At 37.8% G+C, this 17,575-nt stretch overlaps 1 protein-coding gene across 1 annotated transcript; it reads left to right on the forward strand.

Annotated features, from left to right (window-relative positions):
* The first annotated feature begins 7,249 nt into the window (after positions 1-7,249).
* On the forward strand, positions 7,250-9,105 carry LOC129731599 (uncharacterized). The gene is made up of 5 exons (XM_055691713.1): positions 7,250-7,422; positions 7,499-7,695; positions 7,756-7,849; positions 7,945-8,064; positions 8,129-9,105. The coding sequence occupies exons 1-5, from the start codon at positions 7,383-7,385 to the stop codon at positions 9,067-9,069; spliced, it is 1,392 nt and encodes a 463-aa protein (XP_055547688.1). The 5' UTR covers positions 7,250-7,382; the 3' UTR covers positions 9,070-9,105.
* Positions 9,106-17,575: the final 8,470 nt, after the last annotated feature.

Consider the following 17,575-nt stretch of genomic DNA (forward strand, 5'->3'; position numbering starts at 1 on the left):
GTCTTCGTGTCATAAGCAGTCGACTGCAGAAAAGTTTAGATATTTTTTCTTCCTACTTGCAAAAGTGGAAAATCTCTCCCAATGCTTCTAAAACTCAAATGATAATTTTTCCGCATGAGCCTAGGGCTTCTTTCCTCAAGCCAAACAATAATCACGTTGTCAAGATGAATGGGGTTATTTTAAGTTGGTCTGACAAGGTTAAGTACTTGGGACTAATTTATGATAAAAAACTTATTTTCAAAGAGCACATTGAGAGTATACAAGCCAAGTGCATCAAATGTACGAGATGTTTATATCCTCTCATTAACAGGAATTCTAAACTTTGTTTAAAGAACGAACTTTTTATTTAGAAACAAATTTTTAAATCAGCAATGCTTTATGCTGTACCGATCTGGTCAAGTTGCTGTTCAACAAGGAAGAAAACGCTCCAAAGGATTCAGAATAAAATTCTGAAAATGATTTTGAAGCGTCCTCCTTGGTTTGGTACCCTCGAATTACATAGACTTACTGGTGTTGAACCATTAGAAGCTATGTCAAATAAAATTATTAACAATTTTCGACAAAAATCGTTGCAATCCTCAATTGCTACGATAAGCTCTCTTTATAGCCAATAAGTTAGCAATTAAGTTAGTTGTAAGTTTACTTCCCCTTTTCTGACAAGTAGGTTTAAATCCCTACGAATGATAAGTCCTAATTGCGAAAGCAAACAAATCCTAACAATTAAAATTACAAATTTCTAACAGTGTTGAGAAGTCACCATTTGTGATTGGACACACATACTCATTATTTACTAATATTTATCATAAATACCTAAGCTACTAACAAATCCCCCCTTAAAAAAAAGCTCTGGGGTGTTGGGAGGGTTTTTGTCCTTAGGTACAAATTGGACGATGTTGACCGCATGCCACTTCAGGGCCTTTTTGCCGTAGTGACTTAAGGTCCAATCCGGCCAGAACAGCACGGAACCCGTGTGCTGCTGCAGAAAGGCAAGAGTCGTCTTTGGAGGCACTCGTTGACGTAAACTTCAACTTTATCTGCCACATCTCGGATCGATAAATTTGTCGTGTATGTCATCTTCACCGTTTTAGTCGGGATGTGATTACCTCCACTTCTAGGTTTCCGAGTTGTGGTCCACCTCTGGCCATACACTCTAATCTCTTCAGACACCGTCGTTTGAAGAAAATTGAGCTTTTTCGCTAACTGATTTTACGACAAAAGTGAAAATTCTTGGTGCGCGTGCAGAATTGTTAAATGCTGTTCCTCTTGCGTGGAAGCCGTTTTGACAACTGAAGAGTGTGCGCCAAAAATAAAGTAGGCACATTATTCTACACACCTGTGTCAACAAAAATAGGGGTTTCCATTTATTTAAAATAATTGATCATGGGTTTAATGCTGCGTTGAAGCTAAGCACTTTTTGGTCGTTCCACCCTTTAATAATAAAAATATTTTTTTCTGCCAGACCAAAAATGGTTGTTGCCCGTTTTTATGGAACTGCACAAGGGTATTAAAAAAATGTTAGGACACTACTTGAGCTGTCCATCCGAAACACATTACTGTTAATTAGAGCGCTCATAGTCATAGTCTAATAAACAGGCAGAGCGCTGGAAATGAGGAAGGTGGGGAATATTGATCGAAAACTTCTATATTAAGTAATTCCATGTAAGTTTTATCGACTTGATAGTATAAGGCCGAGCATTGTCATGCAGTAGAATCACATTTTCGGGCCTCTGCTCGTATTGTGGCAGGCTCAATCGCATAAATTTAAGTCCATACCGTTTCCTAGTGATGACTTCGTTCGGTTTCAACGACTGATAATAAATAACACCCTGTTCTCACTAAATACTCAGCATAATCTCCACAGCGTATATGTTCGCCTATTTTTCACCATTCGTCACGATGCGGCGAAGAAACACCTTTCTTTTTTGCCCTGGAACATTTGTTCATAGGCGAAAAACGGATGTCCTTTGGCTTTAATTAATCAGGAACTCAAATTTCTCGTTTTTGAATTGCTTTCAAAGCATACATTCGCTTGGAAACGACTTGAAAGGTAATACCGAAGCGAGTCGTTACGGCGTCTAGCATGAGCCCTCATCAAGCGATTCCTCCAGTCCAGCGTCTCCGAAGGCTTTTGGACAGTTGTCAACATCGAAATCATCGTCTTTCAAGCGACGGAAACCATCACGACACGTTGTTTCACTTTAAGCAGCATTTCCGTAACCTTTTTTCAACTCTCTATGCGTTCAACCGTAGTTTTTTTTTTTGTTTAAATGTGAAAAGTTACGCTTCTTATAAATGCCAACTTTTCGGCACAAAATTAGACATTTTCATACAACTAAATGGTATAACGCCACAATAAAATCACTACCGTGTCAAAGCGGTTTGTTCATCGTATGTGTCAGATTGGTTTATCACGCTTTATATATGTCAAAATTAAAAAGAAATGAGCTTTTTTCGGATGGCGATAAAAAACTAAGACAGATAATTGAATTTGATAAGTTTCCCATGGAAGGTTATTAGATTAGCTAACTTGCAAATAAATTCTACGCCCTAGCGAACGGCCTTCCGGCAGTTGACCGGAATATTCGTCATGGCGGACGATAACATGCGTGTAGGTTTTTTTTTTGATTTCTGTTTTTTCTTGATGGGCGACTCAACTTCCGGCAGGCACTTCGTACTATAAATTTTCCCGTTCGCCCTGCCAGTCGTTGCCATCCAGGGTGAGGTCTCTTCGTCCATCACCACTGCCACGTCGCGATTCACCGGGAAAATCGACTCGACCATCTTATTCAGCCGCTGCGTCATTGCTTGCAGCTCCGAAACCAGTGAACACGGGACTGCCGCTTCCTGACACATATGTTCCATGTTCGCCAGGTACTTTTCCACTGTTTGGCCAGCTGTACCGACCTCCCGGCCAAGCGCAGGCCGCGATATAACTACTTTTTCCTCGCCCTTCGTGTTTAGCATCATTTGGAGCTCCTTGGCGCTCAGAGTTGTCGGCCGTCCGGGAACGGACTTTTGGTCAATGCTCTGATTGTTGTACAATAGTGCCAAGGGGTCATCCACAAATTATGTAAGGAGAGGGGGTATATGGGGAGAGGGGGATTCGAGAAAATCTTACGTACGGTTGAAAAATTTAAAACATAAACAAAACTTACAAAATAAAAAAATAAATAATTGAATTATTTCTCGCTGAGATCCTAAGAGTTGAACCTTGGAAAAGCGTGAATTCATCTTATCTGAATGATTATATTATTATGTACTTTACTTCGTATACTTAATTCTCAGTTTTATTAACATTATCATGATTTAACTGAATTGGTTAACTTGTTTTGTTTATATTCTTAATGAATGCGCCATAAGTTAAAAAAAATCTTTAAAAAAAAAATTTCAAGAAAAAAAATCTTACTTAAGATTCGTGGGGAAAAATCCGATAATGCGTGATCTTGCTAAGCCTTATTATGCGGGGAGGGTGGGTTGAAAATTTCGAAAGAAGTCCTTACGTAATTTGTGGATGACGCCCAAGATGTTGTAGATGCCGGAACAGATATATCCGGTGTCCACAGAGTGTTGCGCCTTGCCCGTTTTCGACGCGGCGGGGTACTGTTTTTTGCCCGTGCACTCTTCTGAACAGCGTAGCTTCACTGTTTCGCCATCACGGTTAGAGTTCGGCTGATAGAGCTGTCATTTATTTCTGCTGCCTCATGAGTTACTATGACTGATGCTGCATGTGTAGTTTCGTCAGTGCGTGTTGGTAAACCCTTGAAAAATCGGCCATTTTTGTCCATTTTTGCAAACGTTATATACCATTACAGCTGTTACCTGTTTTTTTTTTATTCTCGTTTATTTTCCGTCGGTCTAGTTCCGCCACTGTTGTGGCCAATCACCGACGCCCAGGGAGGCGACTCCACACCCAGGACCCTAACTCACGACCCGTTTATTAACGGACCGGCGCCAACGGCTTTACTTCCTCATGCGATGGAAGGCGTGATCCCAGAGATTTTTCGCCTCAGAAAATCTCCCGGTGTCGGCTAGGATTGAATCTAGACCAGTTGGGTTGGTTGTGAGTGGATCACGCCACCTCACAACCATCGACACCTATGTCGGCGGTGGGATTCGAACCCAGGCGTCGAGCGTGGTTGACGGAGACGTTACCAACCACACTAGGCCCCCGCTCGTGTTACCTGTTATACCAATTGTTTTGCAGTGAAAATTGTATTGACGCATTATGCGATTTATGGGGCCATTTTTGCATAATTTGTTCTGCACTGTTTTTTTTAAGGTTTTCTTGTTCTCAAATGTCACGTTGGTGTATAAGAGCTTTTTTAGGCTTTAGAGTCAGTACACAATCGCTTACATTAATTAGGACTACTGTTGTATGACCCATATTTGATTTGGTATTAGTCAAATATCCTGTCACAATTAAGGTGAGATGGACATTGGTTGACATAATCCCGATCCCTGCTAGGATCGACTCGTTTTATGAAGTCTAACATTCTATTTTCGAATTTGATTTTCTATGATTGAACAATGATGGCAGAGTTTATGTTCAGTAGTTTCAGTTTCAGATTGGAAAAACTACATTCTGTTGAGTGAGTTTTTTCAATTTTATTAGGGTGATACCTACTCGGGCAACCGGCTAACAGACCCGTTATTACCCGAAGTTCTTTTTTATTGGGATGAAGTAAGATCCGGGCTTTTCCTGCAATCGGTTTGATAAATCTTTTCGCTTGTCTGTATGTATTCGTAGTGTTCCAGCTTGATTTTACCATGGACACTTCTCAGATTCCAAACTCAGTCCTCAGAGCACATGAAGGGACTCCACAGAATGGTTCCGGACAAATAAAATTTGATGCTGAACATTCTCTTGCTAGGCCGTCGGCTTTTCTATTTCCTTTAATGCTACAATGGCCGGGCACCCAGTATAAAATGACTTCGTTTCTACTGGCTAATTGTCTGAAATGAAGAATGCATCCTCGATTAACATGTAAAAGCTTCAAGTGCATTTAAACCTTGACTGCCAGAAAATATGCAGTTTTTTGCAAATTTGTTTAATGATATGTACATGTGTAAGGGTAGCATGTGGCTGCTATGGCTACATCGTCCGCGTAGCCAAACACCTCATACCCTAGCTCTGGTAGCCTTCCAAGAAGGTCATCTACAACTAAGGACCACAATAAGGGCGAAAACAGTTCTCCTTGGGGACATCCCGACCTGATATTAAGTTGCGCACCTCCAAGATCAGCAAAGATTCCTCGGTTTTTTGGCATCGTCATTGACAATTCAATTAGGTACATAGTTATCCAGGCCTCTTGCTTCCGTTGCGGAACTTATTGAGCTATAGGATGCATTATTCAATGCTCATTCAATATCAACAAAAGCAACCAAAGCTATTCCTTTAGCTTGAAGCAATTTCTCGATTATACTAACTACTTCTAGATTCAACTGATTGGTAAGCAAATTGGTTTTTACCCAATGAAAACTTCACCAAGCTTGTTGAATTGATAAAGTCGTCCAAAATTTTTTCCATAGTCTTTAAAAGAAGAGATAAAAGACTCATGGGTCTAACGGCTTTGGGAGTCGTTTTGTCTCTTTTCCACACTTTTGCAATAAAGCCAATTCGAACTTGTCTCCAGGCATGGCAGAGGAAATGCAGTCGAAATCAAGTTGCGAAGGAATTATTTTTCGATAGATTCAAAAAAAAAACGAAAATTGTGGCTGAAACGCTTAACAAAGCCCAGCATTGTTATAATGTTTTGCAATAGCTAGCTTGGTGTCTAAGATCACTCCTTCATTTCTATCTATTTGATATTCCAGAGATGTTACACTTTGTCGTGTATACGCCTAAGCTTTAAGGTGCTTTTAAGACTTCATGTTGAGAGAGTTGATTGACAGATACATAGCTAGAAAAGTTATGGTTGCGGTTTCTTTCGGAGAATGTATTGAAAACTTTTTAAAAGAAGTTTGCAAAAAGATGAGTTTTCATCAAAACGCATTCGTGGATTACTACAAATTTGAGTTGGCTACAAATGTCTAGGTAATTTTGCAAATTGTGTCTTTGACGTACAATTTGTGTGCTATTGCTTTCGATTTATCATTTTTTTTCAGTTGAACGCGCTATTGGTAAATAGCGAAAACTGAGTTGCGCACCTGAAAATAATTAACTTGGAATCAGAGCTAGAAGGGGGAGATATATAATGACAAAAAAAGCGGAACAGTCTGATAGTTTAAGATTATATTTGAAGACCTTATCTATGACCTTCATGGCGAATAAAATTAGCACAAAAAATCGAAGAGGACTATCCTTAGAGCGATGGAAAATTTAAAGAATCCGGTCAATAAGTGGGTGGTAATTCAGAAATTGATAAAATCAGCTCTTGAAGCGCACTGAGAAAATGGGACGATTTGTGATACAAATATCTAGAAAGTATAAAACTACGTATTGGCTTGTAAACAGCATATTTTGAAACTTTGGTGAGTTTCTAATATCAGTGTCAAAAAAATAATTGGTTGTCTACCAAAAGATCTAGTCAAAATTGTGTAAACTGAGACGGTAGAAATAGTTATAATTTCAAATAATGCGCTAAAAATCAAGCAAAAACATATAATAAATACAATCTCACCCGTTTCGTGTGTTTATTGTAAATAGCACCGATGATCAATCCAAACAGATTACTTATCGAACTCGTAATCTCAAATTGGCTAAAAGTTCCAAAACTTCTCAAGGGGTCGATGATAAAAAGGTTCACCAGCTACTAAAATGCTCAAATATTTACTAAACATTCTTTCTTATCTTGGCTGTATCAATCTCTGCACGACGGACTGAATCACCGAAAAGTACATTTGACACAGGTTCACTCGGTTCAATGATAACACTGGTTATCAAAAGCGAAAAACTACTGCTTCAAAATTCAAAACACCCTAGAAAGATTATAACTTTTCAATCATTCCTGAAAAAATTGGATGCCTCTTGCCATTGTAAAAACGCATCAATTTACGTCAAAGTGTCGCAAAGTAATCGTTCATCGGTTTCGTCGCTTTAACTATATGTTTACGAGAAAACCCATTCAAGTCTCTGAAAAAAGTTAGTGGCTAGGGGCCCCAAAATTCACAGAAACGCTAGAAAATCGCTAAAAGAATCTTTCATTTTTTCCAGTTTGAGCTCAAAGACCACACCTGTATTGACCAGTGTAATCTTATAAACTTTCTAACGCGAAGATAAGACGCTCAGTCGTTCGATGGTAAAGTGCAGAACAAGTTCCAAAACCGGCAATCAAATCTATCAATATCGCGTAACTTGAGGCTGAATTAGAAGCTCAGTCAGATAAGCGGGTTGGCGTGAATATAACAGAAATATGAGTTGACTTTAAATCAGTTCCACCGAAATGGCAGGGTCTAAGCGGCAGTTGGGTGCGATTTCAGGCGGTTTGTATTACTTTGTGTTGTTATAGCCACATCATTTTTACCCGAGTTCTTTCACCGGCTGCCCATTGATTTTTAGGGCTGCTGCTCACGTTTTGCGGTGGGATACACATAGGATGGAGTGTCGTTCACCTGAACATGTCCGGGAATGGCTGGGCTGTAGAAATAAATGAGCAGGAGTACAGATTTGCCATAGTGGCGTTCTTCACCGGAGTCGGTACCATGCTAGGGATCTTGGGACAAGTTAAAGATTTTCTCTCGAACCGAACGTGGCTGGTGAGGCAAAATGTCGTTGAATGAGAGAGATGATTAGGATATAAACTTAAAATGTTTTAGATGATAGCCGTCTCCTTCACTCTGATAAATGGAATTATTTTCACCGCCATACCAATAGATTATACCGCCATCGTTGCAACGAGAATTATCGCAGGTAACGTTTCAAGTTTATTTTTTACTCATCTGTTTCATTTTATATTCACATTTCTTTATCAAATTTGTCATTTATAATATTTTCGACTCTCACAGGTTTCGGGCACGGAATCGCACATGTCATAATGACCATTTACATCGGAGAAATTGCCTCCAAACAATTTCGTACCAAGTTCATAGCTATGCTTACAGCTTCTATCATAGCTGGGATAACCAGTAAGTTCTTACTTATTATACATATAAAATTGAAATGATAATGAGTCAAATATTCTCCTTCCAGCATTCACGCTAATATCAATGGTAACAACGGATGCAACGTATCTCGAAGAACCAGCAATGCATCCTAATCGAGCCTTGGGGATAATTATCATGCCTTTGAGCTGTGCTGCATGTGTTCTAATCTATTTCTTAATGGTGGAGTCGCCCATTCATTTACTGTCACAGGCGGAGTATAAGCCTGCACTTAACAATTTAAAAATACTTCGCGATGAATTAGAGGAATCAACACGTACGAGTGAAGAATTCGAAGACATGAAACTACTAACTGGAACCGCCAACAGTAGTCTGATGGCGAAGATGTTTTACAACGAAGGAAACATGAAGGCGTTTTCAAATTGCTTAACGATGAAGTTAGCGAACCTCCTTATTTTTAACTATTCCATGAATAAGGCGAAGATGGAATATATGTCGGCCATGTTTGATACAACAAATGTCAGTTTAAGTTGGGCCCCATCTATTTTGATGCTCAGTAAGCTTTTCGCCGCCTTGGTTACCATATTTTCCATCGACCTTTTGCCACGACGATTTCAGTACACAATTTCGGCTACGGTTACGGGTTCATTTTTGTTAGCATTCGGAATTGTGTTGGCAATCAGTGATTATGTAGAGCCTTGGATAGCCCCCTTCCTGTACATCACGGCTGAAGTTTTCACTGCTCTGGGCATGTTACCGATTTCGGAAATTCAAATATCGGAAGCTTTCCCCCCGCTCAAGAAAGCGATGTCGGTTGTAGGGGTGCTCATATGCGAATACGTTGGACATATTGTTGTGTTTATTATTTATTTTAATACACCGAGCACCCCGGAAGGTGTCTACATTGAAACAATTGTGCTGGCCAGTGTTATACTACTGAAAAGCTTTCTAGCGTTTTTCACCATTCCAGATACGAGAAACACAACGCTCCGGGAAGCACTGCAGCTGTTGTCGAAATCCAAACGTTAGGTTGCTAAGTTTCGATTTTTGTTTAGCTAGTTTTTAATAAAGGTTAACAATTTTTGATTTTAATTTTGCGTTGAAAATTATTTTATCATTGGTGATTCAGGACTATTTTTTTTAGCTTTCTAGCTCTTTTAACTCTAGTTCACAAATTTTTCTCTCTGTAATGAAGCCGTCAATACTGGTTGTGCTGTATTCCACATTTCGTATTACCAGCAATATCACTATTGAAAGTAAGTGACATGATAATCATTGATACGTATGCTTCAAGCCTCGTTATTCCTGCAAATATCGCCAATTACAATTCGCTGAAAAAAGCCTCATTACGTTCCTTTGGTCAGTTTTCAGTTTTGAGGTCATCCAGGAATTATAATTCAGCGTGAAGTGAGGCGGGTAGGTAGAAAAAAGTTTTTGTTGGAATTTCTTTGGAGTGTATTTTTTTATTTGTTCAGAAGATTTTCTATCTAAAAACTTATTTATTCAAAATATTTGCGACGACTTTTGTTAAATCTTTATTTGTTTTTAGGATGATTTTTTTCAGTGTTGGATCTCAAATTCAATTTTTCCGTTATTTTTCAGTGGAAGTTCAGCCAATTAGTTACTTAGAAGCCATCCTTTGACAACTTTTCTTTAATTCTTGTCATAACCGTACATTCAGGACACAAAAAAGTTTTTTGTTGGATTTTTTTTTCCTTAAGTGTTTACTTAGGATTGTTCAATAAAGTTCTAGGCAACTTGAGCATGAGCATGAAAGGTATCGACGCGAAGTCTCTAGATATTCGGTGACCCGGACATCTGGCTTTGAGCTTAACAGGTCGACTAACGACGTTTCTTGTAAATTGTTCGTCTGTTCTTAAAAAGCGATTTCCTGATTTGAATCCGATTTAAAGCAGAAATAAACAATAGAGTGTTATTAGGGCGACGCACAGGTGTGAGTGGTATATCCTAGTGAAACGCAAAATGTTATACTACACTATGTGGACGATTTGAACTAACATATTATAGAGTTGGGTCACTACATTTCGAAAACATTTATCTGAGCAGAACTCTCTCGGGCCGGAGACGCGTTTACACCGAAGCATTATGCACGACCGCTCAATCCACGCCTACCGACGGAGACGCTCGGGAGCACGATATTTCACGCCGATTCTCTATTAGCTGTTATTATTAGCTGGCTAATGACATACTGAGGCGTCAAATGAAGCGAAGCGTTGAGCGTTTGAGAAGCGGAATAAACAGAAGCGTTGGGTGAAGCTTCCTATGACATACTGGAGCGAGCGTCGCAAATGCGTTGTATTGTCATATTCCTAGATTTCAGTAGCGGTTTTGTTTGAAAGAAATATGAATTCGTCCAATTGAGATTTTTCTGCTTCTTCAAGCACGGTAAATTACGTTTTTAGTAAACATAGAGATTTTTTTATGAAATAAAATAATATTACTGAAGTGAGTTGCGCTACAGACGTAGTAAAAAATATAAGAAATTATTCTGAATTTAAACCCGTTGACCCCGAGCAACGTTCAACTAGTTTTGACGCGCGTATACTTACGCGGTAATAACTTGTTCAGACTAATCCTTTTATTGCAAGGTGCCTTATATTTGCATTGTTTTGGTTTGGTAGTTGAAAAAAAGCAAATAGAAAACATTTTCGTTTACAAAATGTGAAAATGTTTAAAAAATGTTAGTGCAGTAATACCATGTACAGACTAAACCTGATATCGCCAGGTACTTTATATTCGCTTTATTTTGGTCTTAAATATAGAAAATATCGGGAAAAATTTTCAGGTAGTCAGGAAAATAACACTGGTATTTTTGATTGATATTGCATGCCTAACATGCTGCACTTCTTAAGTCGCGAAACGCCAGTCGCTGAGTTACTAGCTGTGCTTACAGAGGTTATTAAAAACCTAAGAGATATCATAAACTAGTTGAACGTTACTGGGGGTCAGCGGGTTTAAAATTTAGAATAATTTCTTATATTTTTTACTACGTCTATAGCGCAACTGACTTCAGAAATATTATTTTACTTTATAAGAAAAATCTCCTTTTACTCTTGAACGTGCTTGAAGAAGCAAACAAATCTTCATTGGACGAATTCATATTTCCTTTAAACGAAACCGCTGCTGGAATCTAGGAATATGACAACACAACGCATTTGCGATGCTCGCTCCAGTATGTCATAGGAAGCTTCACCCAACGCTTCTGTTTATTCTGCTTCTAATACGCTCAACGCTTCGCTTCATTTGACGCCTCAGTATGTCAGTAGCCTTAGCCATCGAAGCAGCTTTCGATGAACCAAACATGCCTCCGCTCGCACCGCTCGTACACGAAATAGTATAGGCAAGTTGTTTCTATTGTCGTTTTCGTTTTTGCGGTGTAGCTACCCCGCGGACTACACTTTGTCCTGTCACTGTTTTTTTTTTACATTTTCCGGACCATCCCGGACTACCCTTTTTCTGTCCCGGACAGTCCGCGCAAGAAACAGAGTGCAGTTTTGAAGATACCAACACATTCACACGTATGTGTCAAAATCAAAAAAATGTGTCAAAATTGGTTTGCTTTGATTATCGTTCTTCGCGTGTCAAACATCAGGCTGAATTTTATTTATTTTATTTTGTTATTTTGTCATTTTTCAGTAAATTGGCAAATTTTTTGTACAGTTGCACAAACGCGATAAAAGACAATGGCTATAATGACCAAAACAAAAGTGACAGCTACCTCTGGTATTACGCACACCATTGCAACTGCTCGGAGTGTTTTTTTTTTCAGCTGCAAAGCGTAGTCCGGGACGGGATAGTCCTGCCGTAAAAACGAATTCGACATATGATTACAAATGCCGCTCGCTCGGTTTCTGCCTCTCAGCAGATCGTGCCGTCGGCGGAGAATATGCACGCAAACAGAAAAGAGAATTTCTACTGCGATGAATTCTCAGACTCTTCTTTGCATCCACTCACACTACCGTATCGAAAAGTCACCAACACAACACTACGATTTTAAAGCAGCCATTTGCTAGGCGACAAATTGTTAGAAAACGGCAATGAAACTTTAATTTTCCAGATCGTTTTAATTAAAATTCACTTTTAATACACTGTTATTACACTGGAAACACTTTCAACCACAATAACAACACGAAAGTTGTTATTGTGGTTGAAAGTGTTTCCAGTGTAATAACAGTGTATTAAAAGTGAATTTTAATTAAAACGATCTGGAAAATTAAAGTTTCATTGCCGTTTTCTAACAATTTGTCGCCTAGCAAATGGCTGCTTTAAAATCGTAGTGTTGTGTTGGTGACTTTTCGATTCGGTGCTATAAATTGATTACCACGAACGCAATATATAAAACGTCTACACACCTCGCCAGCGATCTCCAATTTTTTAAATAAAGTTCTAGGCAACTTGATCTTTAAAACTTCCATTGGAAAAAACTGAGATGACCGCAGAGATGCCAGATGTTTTTAAAAAATGTCTGCAACTGCTCGAAAAACAGGAAAAAAAATTGCTCGAAATCTGAAAAAATTCTAGTCTGTAAAAAGTCTGTAAAAATCTGCATACAATTTAAGAAAATCTGCGCAAATATAAGAAGACTCTGACAAAAATCTGCAGAAACCGTGGAAAAACTGCAAATATCTGCAAATCAATGAATATCTGCACACGGACTCCAAAAATCTGCGTTTTTCAGACAAATCTGCACATTTGGTATCCCTGGATGACCGGCTTTTTTTCTAGAAGTCTTCCATTGACAATGTTTGTCTATCTCTTGTCATTATTCAAATACAGGGGGTAGACAAAATGATTGAGACAGGCAGAATTTGGTCAATTTTTTAATGACCAGAACTTCACGAGAAATGAATCAATTTCGATGAAACAGGTTTAATTTTACTGGAAAACTATCCAAGTTTCCCAGTATTACTTAGAAACTTCACGTGACCAATCTACATCGGAAATGTTTCGGGTACCGAACCTTGATTTTTGAACTGCCACGTCATCAATGTTGACAAAAAAGAGTCCATTGACTGCCAACATCTGCTCGAGTTCAATGGACTGTAAACAGGTAAGGCAAATAGTTTGAAGGGCCCTTTTGTAAAAACCGCCCGGCATATGGTCTCTGTCACCGGTTCCATAATAAAGTCTGTGACAATCGTGTCACAGCTAGAAGAAAGAAGAAGAAGGGCCCTTTTTGTCAACACAACAGAAAACAGCAGAGAAGGAGTATGATTGCTAAAAATGCTGGAAGTTTTATCTTTAGCGGAATAAAAAGAGGAATCAGTAATGGGTGACAAAGCAATTTTTCTTTTTAATGCTTCATTTGCTTTCTATCTTTGCTCTTAAAACATGACTGTAGTAATCAAACAAACCATAGTTCAATTTGAAACCTGAACTTGACTACCACAACATTGTCTACCGCTACTCTATCTCACTATGCGAGAACAAACCAAGCCAAGGGGTACATAACAAACCCTCTTTTTCATTGTAAAAATGCCAAGGACAATGTTTTTATTGTTCTATTGTTTATCGTTCCCGGACAATGATGTTTAGTGTTAAATAGATGTATTTATAATACAAAAAATTAATCCCTCTAGCGGTCAGACTCAGCCTTTCTCATTCAAGCTTGTTATTTGTAAAAATAGTTTTACATGAATGCTTAAATCCAATAAAGGTACATTCACTCTTCGGGGTCTAAACTATTGATGCTGTAATTGAAGTATAAAATATGAAATTTGACGTAATGTTAGCGCTTAAGGAACAGCGAAATAAAAAAAATGACTCTTAATTTTGAACAATTTAATCACGAGCGATGCCGATAACGTTCAAATAGTACGATACCACATTTAAACATTGATCAAAGCAGGTATAGTTTTGAATATTCTTTGAATTTCTTTTCTTTCCATAACTTCTGAACCACATATCAAATTGTTATGAAGTTTGTTATTTCTAAGTTTGAGAGATGACTCGTGCGTATGACTCTACTTATGTTCAAATAAGTCATGTAATATTTGAAATAATAGACTTTCGTTATTTCATTAACAATTTAATACAAAACGGTTGCTTAAGTTCGATTAAAATCAAATGAAAAAGGAACGTATAGGGCAGTCAAACTTTTAAACCACGTGTTCAATCATAATTCATCAGTTAACCCTTAACTAGCCTGTTCATTTGATATCAATATTGTTCAAATCGGTTGTGCAGTTTCTAAGATAATGAAGTTTCGTGATTTTCACATTTCGATACATTACAGACGAAGTTACAGTCCGATTACAGCAAAATTCAATAAGGTATTATGTAGCAGCTAGACCTTTCATTTGACACGAATTTTGTGGAAATCAGTTCAACCATCTCTGAGAAAAATGAGTGAGTCCAAGTAATCTTCGGAATATGTTCCTTTTCATAGCTGGATTTCCCATTTTTAAACATAATAGTCCGATTGCAAAACAAATCAATAGGGTCTTATGGGGAAACTAAAATCGGTCCAGCCATCTCTGAGAAACATGAGTGAGATTAAACAGTCTCCAGAACACGTTTCTTTCCATAACTTCTGAACCACAAGTTCAACTTCATAAAATTCAAAAGTTAAGGGTTTTTTAGGTAGCCCGTTCATTTGAAATTAATTTTGTTCAAATCGGTTGTGTAGTTTCTGAGATATTTATGTTTCGTGATTTTTACATTTTGATACATAACCTCTTAACTAGAAATCCGATTACAATAAAATTCAATAGGGTTTTATGTGGCAACTAGACCTTTCATTTGCAATAAGTTTCATTGAAATCGGTGCAGCCATCTCTGAGAAAATCGAGTGAGATTGGGAGAGCGTTACACACACACACATACAGAAAATGCTCAGCTCGTCGAACTGAGTCGAGTGATATACAACATCCGGCCCTTTTGAGCACTTTTATACCTTGAGTTTTTGCAGTGATTGCCATACCTTTCTAGGAGAAAGGCAAAAACATAGGTTGATGATGTAATCACACATAGAATTTATTGCCAAGAATTGAACAGCTGATAAATTCAGCAAAATGTTCTGGTCCTCGGCAAAATTTTCAAGAACAGCCGCAAATGAAATGTCAATGCTCGCTGGTTCACGATATATCGATATATTTGCTGAAAGTTACTGACATCCGCAAGAAAAACCGCCAAGTTCGATCAGCTGTTGGGAAGTTTACCGAGATAAATTAAGTGCATAATTATGTACAATAAAATCAATTTTAAATTTTGTTTAAGTTATTTTTCTCGGCTTGTTCGGGCAATGTCGAGAAGCAGAATCTTATCTCACTTTCAAAATGTTTGCGAGGAAAATAAGAGATTGGGTATTTATACACGAATGTATTACAGCTTGTTAAGCTATTGCTAAGCGGATTTTGGCTGAACTATATGTAGCTTAAAAAGCCGTAATTGAGTTGTTTAGCTATATCAGTTTTTTATGTTCATCTGAAAGAGCTGCATTTTCCAAGCAAAACGTGATTTTAAATATTTTCTATCGATGTACTTCGATTTTTGAATCACGAATTAAAACTGCCCGAAATCACCACAATGACAGTTCCCCCTAAATCAACTGTCATTGTAGCGATTTAGAGCGAATATCTATTCTTCATTTAAAAATCGAAGGACAATGGTAATTTTTTTTTAAATATAATATTTTGCTCAGAAAATTACAGTCTTTTGGCTGATATATAAAAATCAGAAATTTGTGAGTAGCTAAACAACCCAATTGAGTTCGAAAATCATACACAATTTTGAAAAATCACGGTTTGCTCAGAAACTCATCATATATAAAAATCAGAAATCCGTGAGTAAACAACCCAATTTAACAAAATTGTTTGTCGGGAGAGGAAAAAAGTTAAAACGCACTAAATATGTATTCGTATCGAGTAATAAAAAAATATAACAAAACATGCATTTTTCAGCTCTCCATTTTTTTTTTCAATATTTACCTACAAGCCCCAAAGAAAAAAAAATCAGGTTCAAAAATCATAACACTCCGTTTGGGCAAATAAAATGTTTTGACGTGAAACCGCAGAGAACAGACTAACAAAGCAATCGATATATGCCCCCTCGAAGGGGTTCCCTTTTGTTTTGTTAAATGGTGAAGTGAAGTGAGATGTCGCTACCAGGGGACTATTAACCTCAAAATTTTGCCTACCAATCATTAATTCATCATGGCGTTAATATTTCATTTCAAATACTTACGAAAAGCATCTTATTCATTGAAAGCGCGCGTTGTACCGAAAACAAACGTTTAGTTCTTTATTTTTTCATCTATAAGGATATTTATTCGAGAATAAGTCTACTGACAATTATGGGACATTTACTCTATTTCAGTTGATTTAGGGCAAACCAACAAAGAAATGGGTACCAGAATCGCTGGTTCCAGAATCAATGAGTGGTAGATAAAAAATGTATGGAGTTTGACAGCCACAAGAGCCCCTTGGTCGCTACCGTACCCGTGGAATGAACAGCATAGCAAATATATTTAAACGTTAGTACCAAGAAGAGTGAAGAGTACATGCACTGATGATCATGTAGGTTGCATAGCGACAGTAGCGACATCACATTTTGCTTTATCATTTGGTATGACGTGCGGCTTAAATCGGGTGAAATTCCGTGGCACACATGCACAATTTTACACACTTTTTTCAGACTTTTTGTTCGTCGCTTGTTAGTCTGTTCTCTGTGGTAAAACCACTGTTGCTGGAGAACAAGAGTATTAAGTGTTACATTGTTGATTGAGTCGCCGTTCGATAACTGAAAGACTTTTAACTGAAACGCTTTTTAACTGCAAGACCGATAACTGCAACAACTTTGCAGTTATCGGACCGCAATCCGTCAAATCTGATGTCAAAGTCATATTTGACATTGAAGTGGCAGATCTCGCGGGAGGATTCTAAATGCGTTCGAAAATGAAGATTGTTGAATCTCTAGAAACATTTCAAAAGGACTCTTTCATTTCTCTCGATTTTTTTTTCGATTTCGTTTACTTGTTGTCTCTTCATTCTAGATGGGAGATTATAGATCTCCTATTAATCTCCTAATAATCAATGAAGCAAAATCACCATGTTATGTGGTTCACTTTCCGAGAAAAAAAAATCCCTTGTGCGTTATTTGGCTAGCTTTCACTACTCAGCGAGGCAGTGCATAGTAGATCACAAACAATACTTTGTGACCTAGCGTTATATAGACCATTTTACGAACTGACAGGTGTCACGGATCCTGCTGACATTGATGTTGCTTTTACTTGCGTTATGTCAGCGGTTCCGAGCTTTCTGTCAAAATTTTATTCATGAATTGAGTTCAGAAACGTCTCGTAAAATGGTCTATTGTGGTGATGAACTTTATTTTCGCCTACATATTGGTTACGTAAGGTAGTTACTAAAACGCAATGAATTATAATGCGGAAATATGACTATCAAATTGATTAATCGAATAGCTTGTCTATTTTAGTTTTCTGGTAATTTTTGCCATACCGGGTTTCTGGTATTTTTTCATTAAAAAAACATATCGACATCATTGAAAACAGAAA

The sequence above is a fragment of the Wyeomyia smithii genome, chromosome 3 (genome assembly GCF_029784165.1).
Source record: "Wyeomyia smithii strain HCP4-BCI-WySm-NY-G18 chromosome 3, ASM2978416v1, whole genome shotgun sequence".
Classification (NCBI taxonomy): domain Eukaryota; kingdom Metazoa; phylum Arthropoda; class Insecta; order Diptera; family Culicidae; genus Wyeomyia; species Wyeomyia smithii.